The sequence below is a fragment of the Salmo salar genome, chromosome 13 (assembly GCF_965601325.2).
Source record: "Salmo salar chromosome 13, fSalSal1, whole genome shotgun sequence".
Classification (NCBI taxonomy): domain Eukaryota; kingdom Metazoa; phylum Chordata; class Actinopteri; order Salmoniformes; family Salmonidae; genus Salmo; species Salmo salar.
This window is the reverse complement of record NC_138303.1, coordinates 22,930,544-22,945,076: the sequence shown is the minus strand read 5'-3', so window position 1 is coordinate 22,945,076 and position 14,533 is coordinate 22,930,544. Positions and strand designations below refer to the sequence as shown.

Here is a 14,533-nt window from a genome sequence, read left to right as displayed (position 1 = left end):
TTAAAGGATATTTTTTTTTAAATGGTGGTGCACATGGTTCTAAACTTATCTAGCTATTTATCATTATCGCATCAATTCATGCAATCTATGGCGGTATGTTTTTTTGTCCATATCCCCCAGCTCTAAGACAAACTACATCACTGATGACATGAGCTCAAGAATGTTGAAATATAATACTTCATATTGAAAATGCAATAATGCCTGGATTCTCAATTGCACCATGCAGATATCGTAACCATATGCAATTTATGCCTAAACAGACATTGTTAACATTCAGATAAGACAGATGTATCCATATATTTACAGAAGAACTGTTGATTATTATGCATTATTTATTTTCACAATCAAAGTGTGTTTATAGTATTAGGGCATGAATTTATCACTTGTTATTTGCACCTTCTCTCTTCCATTGTGAAGGATGAACCCATTATAGGATATTGTCTTATACACAGTGATTTCTTATCATCATGGCAATGAAACCTCATTACAACCAGACCAACCAGCTTTTCTTTTTTTCTTTCAACAATACCATAATAATGTCAGTATGTTGCCATTTTAGAGCGATGATGATGGAAACTGTATGGAAGTGACTCCATTTACTACAGCTGTGGCACAGTCATCAGTCTTCTACTTTGCGAGCCGGTCTGCAGAATGTCCAGTGGTGCTCCACTGTATTCTCATTGGCTCGCTCGCTCATGTGATGCACTCGAGTGTTCCGGATGGTGAAGCCCTGCTTCATAATATAGTCCATTAGGTGAACCCTGAGGGTCACTTCCTGGTGGTAGTCACACGGTCCAAAAGTGAAGGACACCTGGAAGTCTCTTGTGTCCATCATGTGTTTGTTCCACTTGGTGAAATTTTTGCAGATGCCCTCCAGCAGGGCTTGCACCTTGGTTGTTATGGTGAGCTGTGTGATAATGACGGCCACTGGGTTTGAATACTTGGATAGTTTCCGTGTGCTGGACAGCTCAACCACCTGCTCAAAGATGTCCAGAGGGTAGAGCGGCTTGGGTTCGTTGAGGCAATGGATCAACGGTTCGATCAAGTAGAAATCCGCCTCCTTCCTCAGGAGGTCAGTTTCAGTGAAGTCCACAGGGAGCGTGAGCTCGGACGTACGTAGGAAGTTCAGCACGTACCGGAAGAGCGTCCCATCGCGGTCGATGAAGTAGTTTCCCTGGGCGTCCCGCGTTGTGGGAAAATCCCCGCGGAACATGGCGCCCAGCATGGAGTCTGGGTACCGCTGCAGGGTTGATAGGGAGGTGGTGTACAGGTGGCCCCCCACATTCAAGGTCACTGGGTTAGTCATCTACAGAGTGATAATACATTAGCATTGTGGAATTAGACAAGAACATGAATATAGCTATATGAATAAATCAAGAAACAACAGCAAGATATGTTGAACAAAAACATCTGGCAATGCATCAAACATATTTAATTCTAACCACTGTGGTACTGGTCAACATACTCATCTCAGTAGCCATCAACATTACTCTTAATCTGCCCTGAATTTTAAGGTAGCCTTGACTTCAGGTTGTCCTGTGTTACATACCCTATGGCCCCAGTCTCCATTCTCCATTTGTAAACAGAAAAGCCCACTTCAAGATCAAACCCAGAAAGGCTGCTGATATGATCAGAAACTTAGTGCAGTATGTCTTGTCTTCAATATCACCTGGGAAAACAAGTCACAAAGCAAGATATAATGTCATCATATTGACACTGGTGTGTTCAGCAAAGCCAGGTGAGTTGGCTTGGTCAAAGACTGCAAAACAAGCTCCAAACTGTATCTGCCAATTCACGATTTGCTTAAGACCAAACGGTCTGTGACGAGTTTATTCATAGAATCAAAGATCATGCTTCACTCAACAAGAGAATCGACTTACATATTGATCAGCTTGAGGTGGGACAAAGCCTGAGCAGAGTTATTGTTAGATACCCATCACAGATGTCTTTAAACCTTCGAATTAGCAGGGAATTTATAATGTTGTGATTTTCGGGCAGATCAATGTGTGGACAGACTGAGGACAATTTAGTGATTTCCCAAAATGAAGCTTAGACTGACAGACTTTGAGCATGAAAAACTAAAATATGTTTTGCAAAGCTGAATAACTAGCTACAGTACTGTTGATGTGACCTGTTAGTACAGAGAGAAATGAGAACACAGTTCAAATAATCTCATTACCGTGTGTAATATTAATAGTAAAATACATTGCACCATTACCGCACGTACTAGTGTGGCGCCATTGATGCAGAAAAACACGTCCAGCGCGAGCACGGTGCAGATGCGCATCCCCACATCATCAACTGGCTAGCTGCTAGTAGGCTATATTGGCAACGTAGACATCAAGAGCAACGATTTGGAGAGTTAGCTAACGATCTATGGCATTGTATTAAACACTCGTTAAACGTTTGAAATTGCATTGCAAAGGCTTATTTTGATATGCTCGTCTATTGTATTTTGGGGTTAGACAACCAACGTGCCATTAGCTACTGTTAGCTAGCTAGTTAGCACAAATTACAGCTGTTAAATTTAGCTATCTAAAGTGGTCGATAGCATTTTAAAAAAAAAACATTACCTGTATGTGAAAGGTTACGCTTATTATTTCATCGATTCTACATGTTCGTTTAAAAGCTATCTAGACCGATATTTTGCTCTAATCAATGTTGGCAGCTGGCTGCAAGGTGATGAATGGTGTCCGATCACTGTTCCCGATGCCCAGGCTACAGGGTCGTCACTAGTTACCACAGTCACAAAATCATAAACCCCGCCTATTCCTACAATTTATCTTCTTAAAATCTGATTTAAAACCTAACCCTTACCGTAACCCTGATCTTAATCACACTGCTAACCTTATGCCTAACCCTGACCTTAAATTAACACCAAAAAGCACATTTTGGTTTATTATATTTCTCAATATAGCCACTTTGTGGCTTTGGTAAATAGTAAAAACCAGGCTGCAGCAAAACTAGCCAGCTAAACAAATGGACAACCAAATTCTTATGCGGGGTTGACGCTAATTCACGAAAATTACAGAGCTCTCACTTTTTTCAACATGAATGCGTGCGTTTGATCAAATAAACGTCAAACACACACACAAATACATCTACAGTGACTATATTAAAACAAATTTTGATTTGGTCAAATTAACAGCAAACACACACATAAATACATCTACAGTGACTAGATTAAAACACATATTTTGAGTGATGATAGAAAAGAGATGGAAGAATTCTTTATTTTATGCACATAGGCTAGCTACAAACATTCCATCAGCATAGTTTGATGAAAATCAATGAAATTAGACACAGGCAGAGTTTACTAATTTAGTCAAATATGATCAAATATTCCAGGAAGAGGAAAACAACATATTTGACAAAGATATTACATGGGTGAAAAAAATAACTGAATCTGAAAATGTAAGAGTTTACAGTAAATAGTTTATCGTAAAACATTTCTTTTTTAAACATTTCAAAATAAAATGCTTGACTAAATAATAAAACTTCCATAAAGCATTTATTTCTCAGGAGCGCTTCTTAATGGTTCCACTGGTGGTACCCAGGGAGATAATAAACTCCATGATGAGTTTGGCCGTCCGGCGAGGCCTCTCCATCACCACAGAGTGACCACAGTTCTCTAACAGGTCCACCCTGCAACCGGGCAAGGCCTCCGCCACTACCACAGCTCCAGAGACATCCACCACCTGGAGAAGAGAGCAGCTGTAAGGTTACTCTTATTTATAGCATCCTTTCTTTTTGATACTATTATGAAAACATGGAGGATCATATGATAATATATGCCATTTAGCAGATGTTTTTATCCAAAGCTTGCATACAATTTTGACATATGGGTGGTCCTGGAAATTGAACCCACTATCCTGGCGTTGCAAGAGCCATGCTCTTCCAACTGAGCTACAGAGGACCATGGGAAGGCAGGTAACTGTCAACATCATAGAGGCAAAATCCCTCTCCTAATATTGTTTAATTTGGATGCATAAGCCTTCTGGCTTTGGTGTATTTACCTGGTCCTGTTTGCCCCAAATTACTTGCAAAGGGGCAGTGATCAGCTGCAAATTTTCCTGTAGGGCGTATCTGGAGTTCTCACCCAATATCTCCATGAAAACTGTGGAGAGATTCTAGATTTAGCAAACCTTGTCAAAATGAGCAACCCAACACCTGCGACTATGACCTACATCTTATAATATTTAATACATTCTTTGTCATAGATATGACAAATATTCATACAGAGAAAAATACCTCAAAACATTTGACTATGAGACAAAGGAACAGAACAGAGACAGACCTTCTTGATAAAAATCATTGTGCGGAAGCCGAACATCCACCAGTCCTTGAAGAATCTAACATTCGAAAGCAGAAAATAACAACAGTCTATCATTTTCTATCTGTAGGCATATGAAAAAGGAACATTAGGTAGGCCTTAATGCTTAACGATGTCTTTTTTGAGTTCTGTTCGGTTTTGGTTCGATTCTTTTTATTGATGATTTCAGAGCTTTTAATACAAATTCCAAAGCCCAAAATAGTGAACATTCAATTGCCAAAACATTGAAAATATTCCATTGTCTCTGTCAGCTCCACATTGGGTAATCAATAGAAAATTACTATGAAATAATAAAATATTTTGGTTGTGTATATTACTTAGTTTTTATTTGATGACTTTATTATTTTTCATTCCTTAAAGTCATAATTTCATCTCTTTTCAGGCAGTAGCAGCCAGACAGACCATCTAACGTCATCTCTGTGCTTCCCATTCTATACTGTCTTTAGTCATCCTATTAGCTAAGCTAGCCTGCCTAAGTATGCTGCAAAGCTGTCTGACAAAATAATTTGACTAGTTCTTCAAAGTAGATAAGGCATACTTTCACAAACGGTCTCTATCCCTCTCCTCTTTGTGTTGTGTACATTCCTCTCTCATGTGGTCTGTGTGTATCTAATGTAGCAGGCGTAAAAGTGTATCCGTCTGTCTGAGCCGGAAAGAACAGGCGCAATGGATTAGGGTCATTGTAGTTAATTAACATGTTTCTGCGCTTGAACTAGGTTGAATATTTGCTTAATGAAAACTACAACTCCCTTCAGTCCAGCGTCCCACATCGTTCTTGACTTGATTCTGCTCGTGAATTAATTAATTTCTCTCCAGAGAAACAGCGTGTTGGGATCACCAAAAACAAACTAAATTAAATTAAAATACTTGAACCGACATCTGTCAATTAGTTGTTTAATAATCAAAAAATAATAATTACGAAATGTCAGTTAATCGCTCAGCACTAGAAGGCCTAGGATATAGCCTTTGCTAGGACATTTGAAATGTGAGCGTTCATCTATAAAATTGTGCCGTTAATATTTCTATTAATATAATCTATTATTGTTAATATAAATACAATTCTGACTGTTTTCCATGTTATTTGGTTAGTTCTCTTTAAAAGCACCCTCATAGATATGCAATAGACCTATGGCGCTTTGAAAGTGTCAGTGAAGGGTGGCAGTATTGAATTATGTTATTTTAGGACTGCCCATAATTCCGTCTGGCCTACACCAATTGGTGGCCAAGGGTTTGTTTTAGGACGCAAAGTTGCGTCATGAGTCATGGAGATGGTCTGATGGTCTTAGTGACAACAGACCAAGCTAGATATGGGGGGATGTTTTAGTGGGTGGAATATTAGGACAATTGGCGGTTTACACAGTTGCAGCTACAGTATCCTTAACAGTGCAAATATTATGGTAAGTTATATGGACACTTAATAATCATGGTGCTTTTTAATGCTAAGTTTACAAACATTGGTTGTGGTAAGTATAATTGAAACTTGGGTATCATTATGGTTAGTGGGGAAATAAGTACACTACCGGTAAAAAGTTTTAGAACACTTACTCATTCAAGGGTTTTTATTTATTTGTACTATTTTCTACATTGTAGAATAATAGCAAAGATATCAAAACTATGAAATAACACAAATGGAATCATGTAGTAACCAAAAAAGTGTAAAACTATATTTTGTATTTGAGATTCTTCAAATAGCCACCCTTTGCCTTGACAGCTTTGCACACTCTTGGCATTCTCTCAACCAGCTTCATGAGGTATCAAATCAAATCAAATTTTATTGGTCACATACACATGATTAGCAGATGTTAATGCGAGTGTAGCGAAATGCTTGTGCTTCTAGTTCCGACCATGCAGTAATATCTAACAAGTAATCTAACAATTTTACAACAACTACCTTACACACAAGTGTAAAGGAATGAATAAGAATATGTAGATACAAATATATGGATGAGCGATGGCCGAACGGCATAGGCAGGATGCAGTAGATGGTATAGAATACAGTATATACATATGAGATGAGTAATATAGGGTATGTGAACATTATATAAAGTGGCATTGTTTAACCTGTTTAGGATAGGGGGCAGTATTTTCACGGCCAGATAAAAAATGTACCCGATTTAATCTGGTTATTACTCCTGCCCAGAAACTAGAATATGCATATAATTGTTTGATTTGGATAGAAAACACCCTAAAGTTTCTAAAACTGTTTGAATGGTGTCTGTGAGTATAACAGAACTAATATGGCAGGCCAAAACCTGAGAAGATTCCAAACAGGAAGTGCCCTCTCTGACCATTTCTTGGCCTTCTATAGCCTCTTTATTGAAAACAGAGGATCTCTGCTGTAACGTGACACTTTCTAAGGCTCCCATAGGCTCTCAGAAGGCGCCAGAACGTTAAATGATGACTCTGCAGTCCCTGGCTGAAAAACAGTAGCGCATTTGGATGGTGGTCGATCTGAGAACAATGAAACGGGCGTGCGCATGCACGTGAAGAGTCCATTTTACATTTTCAGTCTTTGAACGAAAACGACGTCTCCCGGTCGGAATATTATCGCTATTTTACGAGAAAAATCACATAAAAATTGATTTTAAACAGTGTTTGACATGCTTCAAAGTACGGTAATGGAATATTTAGAATTTTTTTGTCACGATATGCGCCGGCGCGTCACCCTTCGGATAGTGTCTTGAACGCAAGAACAAAACGCTGCTATTTGGACATAACTATGGATTATTTGGAACCAAAACAACATTGGGTGTAAACTAGAAGTCCTGGGAGTGCATTCTGACGAAGAACAGCAAAGGTAATCCAATTTTTCTTATAGTAAATCTGAGTTTGGTGAGTGCCAAACTTGGTGGGTGTCAAAATAGCCCGGCCATCATGGCGAGCTATCTACTCAGAATATTGTAAAATGTGCTTTCACCGAAAAGCTTTTTTAAAATCTGACACCGCGAATGCATAAAGGAGTTCTGTATCTATAATTCTTAAAATAATTGTTATGTTTTTTGTGAACGTTTATCGTGAGTAATTTAGTAAATTCACCGGAAGTTTGCGGTGGGTATGCTAGTTCTGAACGTCACATGCTAATGTAAAAAGCTGGTTTTTGATATAAATATGAACTTGATTGAACAAAACATGCATGTATTGTATAACATAATGTCCTAGGAGTGTCATCTGATGAAGATCAAAGGTTAGTGCTGCATTTAGCTGTGGTTTTGGTTTTTGTGACATTATATGCTAGCTTGAAAAATGGGTGTGTGATTATTTCTGGCTGGGTACTCTCCTGACAATCTAATGTTTTGCTTTCGTTGTAAAGCCTTTTTGAAATCGGACAATGTGGTTAGATAAAGGAGCGTCTTGTCTTTAAAATGGTGTAAAATAGTCATATGTTTGAAAAATTGAAGTTTTGGGATTTCTGACGTGTTTGTAATTCGCGCCACGCCCTATCATTGGATATTGGAGCGGTGTTCCGCTAGCGGAACGTCTAGATGTAAGAGGTTATTAAAGGGACTAGTGATACATTTATTACATCCAATTTTTTATTATTAAAGTGGCTAGAGATTTGACTCAGTATGTTGGCAGCAGCCACTCAATGTTAGTGATTTAATAGTCTGATGGCCTTGAGATAGAAGCTGTTTTTCAGTCTCTCGATCCCAGCTTTGATGCAGCTGTACTGACCTCGCCTTCTGGATGATAGCGGGGTGAACAGGCAGTGGCTCGGGTGGTTGTTGTCCTTGATGATCTTTTTGGCCTTCCTGTGACATCGGGTGGTATAGGTGTCTTGGAGGGCAAGTAGTTTGCCCACGGTGATGCGTTGTGCAGACCTCACTACCCTCTGGAGCGCCTTGCAGTTGTGAGTTGCCGTACCAGGCGGTGATACAACCTGACAGGATGCTTTCGATTGTGCATCTGTAAAAGTTTGTGAGTGTTTTTGGTGACAAGCCAAATTTCTTCAGCCTCCTGAGGTTGAAGAGCCGCTGTTGCGCCTTCTACACCACGCTGTCTGTGTGGGTGGACCATTTCAGTTTGTTTGTGATGTTTACGCCAAGGAACTTAAAACTTTCCACCTTCTCCACTACTGTCCCGTCGATGTGGATGGGGAGTGCTCCCTCTGCTGTTTCCTGAAGTCCACGATCATCTCCTTTGTTTGTTGATGTTGGGTGTGAGGTTGTTTTCCTGACACCACACTCCGAGGGCCCTCTCCCCCTCCCTGTAGGCCGTCTCGTCGTTGTTGGTAATCAAGTCTACCACTGTAGTGTCATCTGCAAACTTGATGATTGAGTTGGAGGCGTGCATGGCCATGCAGTCATGGGTGAACTGGGAGTACAGGAGAGGGCTGAGAACACACCCAGATGTTGTTTCCTACCCTCACCACCTGGGGGCGTCCTGTCAGAAAGTCCAGGACCCAGTTGCACAGGGCAGGGTCGAGACCAAGGGCCTTAATGACGAGTTCAGAGTGCACTATGGTGTTAAATGCTGAGCTGTAGTCAATCAACAGCATTTTTACATTTGTATTCCTCTTGTTCAGATGGGTTAGGGCAGTGTGATTGCGTCGTCTGTGGACCTATTGGGGCAGTAAGCAAATTGGAGTGGGTCTAGGGTGTCAGGTAGGGTGGAAGTGATATGATCCTTGACTAGTCTCTCAAAGCACTTCATGATGACGGAAGTGAGTGCTACGGGGCGATAGTCGTTTAGCTCAGTTACCTTCGCTTTCTTGGGAACAGGAACAATGGTGGCCGTGTTGAAGCATGTGGGAACAGCAGACTGGGATAGGGATTGATTGAATATGTCCGTAAACACACCAGCCAGCTGGTCTGAGTATTGCTCTGAGGATGCGGCTAGGGATGCCGTCTGGGCCTGCAGATTTGTGAGGGTTAACACGTTTAGATGTTTTGCTCACTTTCGCTGCGGTGAAGGAGAGTCCGCAGGTTTTGGTAGCGGTCCGTGTCACTGTATTGTCCTCAAAGCGAGCGAAGAAGTTGTTTAGATTGTCTGGGAGCAAGACATCGGGGTCTGCAACGGGGCTGTTTTTTTTTTTGTAGTCCGTGATTGACTGTAGACCCTGCCACATTCCTCTCATGTCTGAGCCGTTGAATTGCGACTCTATGTCTCTATACTGACGCTTAGCTTGTTTGATTGCCTTGCGGAGGGAATAGCTACACTGTTTGTATTCGGTCATGTTTCCGGTTGCCTTGCCCTGATTAAAAGCAGTGGTTCGCGCTTTCAGTTTTGCGCGAATGCTGCCATCAATCCACGGTTTCTGGTTGGGGAAGGTTTTAATAGTTGCTGTTGGTACAACATCACCGATGCACTTGCTAATAAACTCGCTCACTGAATCAGCATATACATCGATGTTGTTGTTTGACGCTATCCGGAACATATCCCAGTCCACGTGATCGAAGCAATCTTGAAGCGTGGAATCAGATTGGTCGGACCAGCATTGAACAGACCTGAGCATGGGCGTTTCCTGTTTTAGTTTCTGTCTATAGGCTGGGAGCAACAAAATGGGGTTGTGGTCAGATTTGCCGAAAGGAGGGCGAAGGATGGCTTTGTATGCGTCACGGAAGTTAGAGTAACAATGATCCAGAATTTTCCCAGCCTGGGTCGCGCATTTCAAATGCTGATCAAATTTAGGGAGCCTTGTTTTCAGCTTAGCCTTGTTAAAATCCCCAGCTACACTAAATGCAGCCTCAGGATATGTGGTTTCCAGTTTACATAGAGTCGAATTAAGTTCTTTCAGGGCTGTCGAGGTGTCTGCTTTGGGGGGGATGTACACAACTGTGATTTATAATCGAAGAGAATTCTCTTGGTCGATAATGCGGTCGGCATTTGATTGTAAGGAATTCTAGGTCAGGTGAACAAAAGGACTTGAGTTCCTGTATGTTGTTATGATCACACCAAGACTCGTTAATCATAAGGCATACACCCCCGCCCTTCTTCTTACCAGAGAGATGTTTGTTTGTCAGCGCGATGCGTGAAAAAAACAGGTGGCTGTACCGACTTTGATAACGTATCCCGAGCGAGCCATGTTTCCGTGAAACAGAGAATGTTACAATCTCTGATGTCTCTCTGGAAGGCAACCCTTGCTCGGATTTCGTCTACCTTGTTGTCAAGAGACTGGACGTTGGCTAGTAGTATACTCAGGAGTAGTGGGCGATGTGCCCGTCTACGGAGCCTGACTAGAAGACCGCTCCGTCTGCCCCTTCTGCGGCGCCGTTGTTTTGGGTCGCCTGCTGGGATCCGATCCATTGTCCTGGGTGGTGGACCAAACAGAGGATCCGCTTCGGGAAAGTCGTATTCCTGGTTGTAATGTTGCTAAGTTGACGTTACTCTTATATCCAATAGTTCCTCCCGGCTGTATGTAATGAGACTTAAGATTTCCTCGGGTAATAGTGTAAGAAATAATACATAAAAAAACAAATTACTGTATAGTTTCCTAAGAACGCGAAGCGAGGCGGCCATCTCTGTCGGTGCCAGATGTTGTATCATAGATACAGAGAACCAAGGTAGTCACCTGTAATGCATTTCAATTAACAGGTGTGCCTTCTTAAAAGTTAATTTGTGGAATTTCTTTCCTTCTTAATGCGTTTGAGCCAATCAGTTGTGGTGGAGTATACAGATGATAGCCCTATTTGGTAAAAGACTAAGTCCATATTATGGAAGGAACAGCTCAAATAAGTAAAGAGAAACGACAGCCCATCATTACTTTAAGATATGTTGGTCAGTCAATACAGAACATTTCAAGAACTTTGAAAGTTTCTTCAAGTGCAGTCGCAAAACCCATCAAGCTCTATGATGAAACTGGCTCTCACGAGCACCGCCACAGGAATAGAAGACCCAGAGTTACCTCTGATGCAAAGCATAAGTTCCTTAGAGTTACCAGCCTCAGAAATTGCAGACCAAATAAATGCTTCACAGAGTAACAGACACATCTCAACATCAACTGTTCAGAGGAGACTGTGTGAATCAGGCCTTCATGGTTGAATTGCTGCAAAAAAACACTACTAAAGGACACCAATAAGAAGAAGAGACTTGCTTTGGCCAAGAAACACGAGCAATGGACATTAGACCAGTGGAACTTTGTCCTTTGGTCTGGAGTCCCAATTGGAGATTTTTGGTTCCAACCACCGTGTCTTTGTGAGACATGGTGTGGGTGAACGGATGATCTCCGCATGTGTTTTTCCCACCGTAAAGCATGGAGGAGGAGGTGTTATGGTGTGGGGGTGCTTTGCTGGTGACACTGTCTGTGATTTATTTAAAATTCAAGGCACACTTAACCAGCATGGCTACCACAGCATTCTGCAGCGATACGCCATCCCATCTGGTTTGGGCTTACTGGGACTACAATTTGTTTTTCAACAGGACAATGACCCAACACACCTCCAGGCTGTGTAAGGGCTGTTTAACCAAGAAGGAGAGTGATGGAGTGCTGCATCAGATGACCTGGCCTCCACAATCCCCTGACCTCAACCAAATTGAGATGGTTTGGGATGAGTCGGACCGCAGAAAAAGCAGCTAACAAGTGCTTAGCGTATGTGGGAAGTCCTTCAAAACTGTTGGATAAGCATTCCAGGTGAAGCTGGTTGAGAGAATACCAAGAGTGTGCAAAGCTGTCATCAAGGCAAAGGGTGGCTATTTGAAGAATGAGCTCAATATAACTCTAATGAACTCTAATGAACTTATCCTCTGCAGCAGAGGTAACTCTGGGTCTTCCTTTCCTGTGGCGGTTGAAGAAACTTTCAAAGTTCTTGAAATTTTCCGGATTGACTGACCAACATGTCTTAAAGTAATGATTTACTGTCGTTTCACTTTGCTTATTTAAGCTGTTCTTGCCATAATATGGACTTGGTCTTTTACCAAATAGGGCTATCTTCTGTATACCACCCCTACCTTGTCACAACACAACTGATTGGCTCAAACACATTAAGAAGGAAAGAAATTCCACAAATTAACTTTTAACAAGGTACACCTGTTAATTGAAATGCATTCCAGGTGACTACCTCATGAAGCTGGTCGATATAAATAAGTACAAATGTACCTTTATTTGACTAGGCAAGTCAGTTAAGAACAAATGCTTATTTTACAATGACAGCCTACCCCAGCCAAACCCTCCCCTAACCCCCCTTAGACTGCTGCGCCACTCGGGAATGCCAAGAGTGCGCAACACTGTCATCAAGGCAAATGGTGGGGGAGGGGTTAAAAAAAGTAATATATTTTTTGAATAAAGTAGGCCTAGACCTATGGATCAGTCGGATTACTCCACCTGTTGAGGGATCTTAAAGCGGACATGGGAGCAAAGCCTGAGCATATCCTCCATCTCCTCTGGTGTGGACGGAATCAGTGGGATGCTCAGAGTGTAATGGCTGTGCTCAAGGTCCTGCAGATGATTGTCAAATTTTGTCTCACAGGGGTACCGTATACCTAGGGGGTGAAGACATATTGATACTTTTTTTCTGATCAGAGACTGATTTTTTTCCCTGAATCTCTCTCTCTCTCACACACACACACACACACACACACACACACACACACACACACACACACACACACACACACACACACACACACACACACACACACACACACACACACACACACACAGTGATATCGCAATATTGTGATAACGTATGACTGACCTGCTGGACAGATAAGGGTGATGCTACAGATTTCGGAGGGGAAGCTGGCTGCGTACACCCCTGCCACATTGCCCCCCATGGAGGTCCCGACCAGATGGAAGGGCTTCCTGTTCAGTCGAACGTTCTCCACAAACTGCATAAGGAGTACAGCATAGAAACTCTGATGCTACGGCACGTGGTTACTTATTGTGACATAACTTAAGACAACTCTTCTTGTCCACATTCATGGTCACCAATGCAATCTTTGATGATCCTTCATGCTGTGTATCGGGTGAGCGCATGTTGTTCCAATCTGGCGACAGGACCAAGACCCACCTGATGAATCCTCTTGACCTGGCCCTGGATGGAGTAGTCCTCTGAGTTGGTACGAGTGGTTCCCTCATGGCCAGGCATATCCACGCACAGTATGTGCAGGTGTTTGGGTAGATACTGCATGCCATAGATACATGTTACAAAACCTGATATTTACCTTTTTATGGGAATCAACTATACATGCTAATACCTACTATTACAGTAGTAAAGATAAACCTACATTTGTCCACAACTACTTTACCAGCCCACATCATGCTAGGTGATGTATGGATTATGTTACCTTGACCATAGTGAGCCATGTGTCTTTGTGAGCAGAGAAACCATGTAACATGAGGATGGATGGTCTGAACCCTGGCTTCCCTCTGTAAGAGTAACAGAAGCGGTACCCCCCACAGTCTGCGTAGCGCACCTGTAGACCCAGGGTCCTCCTCCAGTACCTATTGAGGAATTGATAAATACTGTTTCTCTTTCTCTCTGAGTCTCTCTCTGCAACATGTAGAGAAAGATGAGTGTTCTGCTTTTTTACTGTTTCTATTTTGGATTTCCCTTTTAGCAAGAACAAGAATGTCTTTAGAGCTTTGTTATGACTCATGCTGCATGTTGCACCTGAGCAGGAAAAAGAGACGTGAATCTGGCTGTGGTGTAGCGCAGGATGTGGTTATAGGGGGACTGAAGGCTAGAATCAATCTTTTCTACTATTATAGTGCAGTTTATTCAGTGGTGGGTGGGATCTCTTTTATGCAGATGTCTAAAGGAGGTGAAAAGGGTACAAAAAATAATCTCTCCCTTTAGCAACCTTCCTTTCTAATCCATAAAACTGTCTATAAGAATTCGACACCACACAAGAGGAGTGAAATACAGCACTATACCTTACCAGTAATATATTTTGATGAGGGCCGAGGGCCAGAGGATAAAAGAGGCCACAAAAGACAGAATAGGAATGGCCAACGTTGCACCAGCAATGACCAACAAGTTCACCATATCTAAATCCGCTGCCATGGCTCACCTGTTCAAAATCAACACACACGCTGTTATACACATTATGCCTATTGTATAGTTATGGGTTAGTACCAGTAGTTCTGATTTGACCTTCCCTGGGGGGGGGGGGGGGGGGGGGGTCAGGGGAGGGACATGGGACAATAGGTAGTAGGCCTAATCAATTTAATCCTACTAAAATGGCTATAAATTGTGTAATAAATGAAGTAAGAAACTTACTTGATATGGTGATGTGTTTTTTATTCCCTTTGAATAACTGTCA

The 14,533-nt window shown here is 41.9% G+C and overlaps 2 protein-coding genes across 6 annotated transcripts; both read right to left on the bottom strand.

Annotated features, from left to right (window-relative positions):
• Positions 1-314: 314 nt before the first annotated feature.
• On the bottom strand, positions 315-2,736 carry kctd6b (potassium channel tetramerization domain containing 6b). Of its 4 annotated transcripts, none has more exons than XM_014134781.3 (4): positions 2,574-2,736; positions 2,219-2,320; positions 1,550-1,669; positions 315-1,306 (listed from the first exon to the last, which is right to left on the bottom strand). In XM_014134781.3, exons 3-4 carry the CDS (start codon positions 1,574-1,576, stop codon positions 620-622), a joined length of 714 nt encoding a protein of 237 aa, XP_013990256.1. In that variant the 5' UTR covers positions 1,577-1,669; positions 2,219-2,320; positions 2,574-2,736; the 3' UTR covers positions 315-619.
• A 472-nt stretch (positions 2,737-3,208) lies between these two features.
• Positions 3,209-14,314, bottom strand: abhd6b (abhydrolase domain containing 6, acylglycerol lipase b). Of its 2 annotated transcripts, XM_014134898.2 has the most exons (8): positions 14,150-14,314; positions 13,556-13,712; positions 13,279-13,392; positions 12,964-13,096; positions 12,591-12,748; positions 4,298-4,352; positions 4,017-4,117; positions 3,209-3,698 (listed from the first exon to the last, which is right to left on the bottom strand). In XM_014134898.2, exons 1-8 carry the CDS (start codon positions 14,272-14,274, stop codon positions 3,519-3,521), a joined length of 1,023 nt encoding a protein of 340 aa, XP_013990373.1. In that variant the 5' UTR covers positions 14,275-14,314; the 3' UTR covers positions 3,209-3,518. The 2 variants fall into 2 exon arrangements, 1 of the variants encoding a protein (XP_013990373.1); XR_014379994.1 differs by lacking the exons at positions 12,591-12,748; positions 12,964-13,096; positions 13,279-13,392; positions 13,556-13,712; positions 14,150-14,314 and adding an exon at positions 4,872-4,990.
• Positions 14,315-14,533: the final 219 nt, after the last annotated feature.

Bases quoted from the DNA above. Each gene is read 5' to 3' on its own strand.
- kctd6b (XM_014134781.3), bottom strand. From the start codon at position 1,576: ATGGAGAATGGAGACTGGGGCCATAGG. The intron at 1,307-1,549 runs GTATGTAACACA...ATCACTCTGTAG, and splicing joins ATGGAGACTGGGGCCATAGG to ATGACTAACCCAGTGACCTT.
- abhd6b (XM_014134898.2), bottom strand. From the start codon at position 14,274: ATGGCAGCGGATTTAGATATGGTGAACTTGTTGGTCATTGCTGGTGCA. The intron at 4,353-12,590 runs GTGGAGTAATCC...TTCGAATGTTAG, and splicing joins GCTTTAAGATCCCTCAACAG to ATTCTTCAAGGACTGGTGGA. The intron at 3,699-4,016 runs GTAAATACACCA...TCTCTTCTCCAG, and splicing joins TTTGGGGCAAACAGGACCAG to GTGGTGGATGTCTCTGGAGC.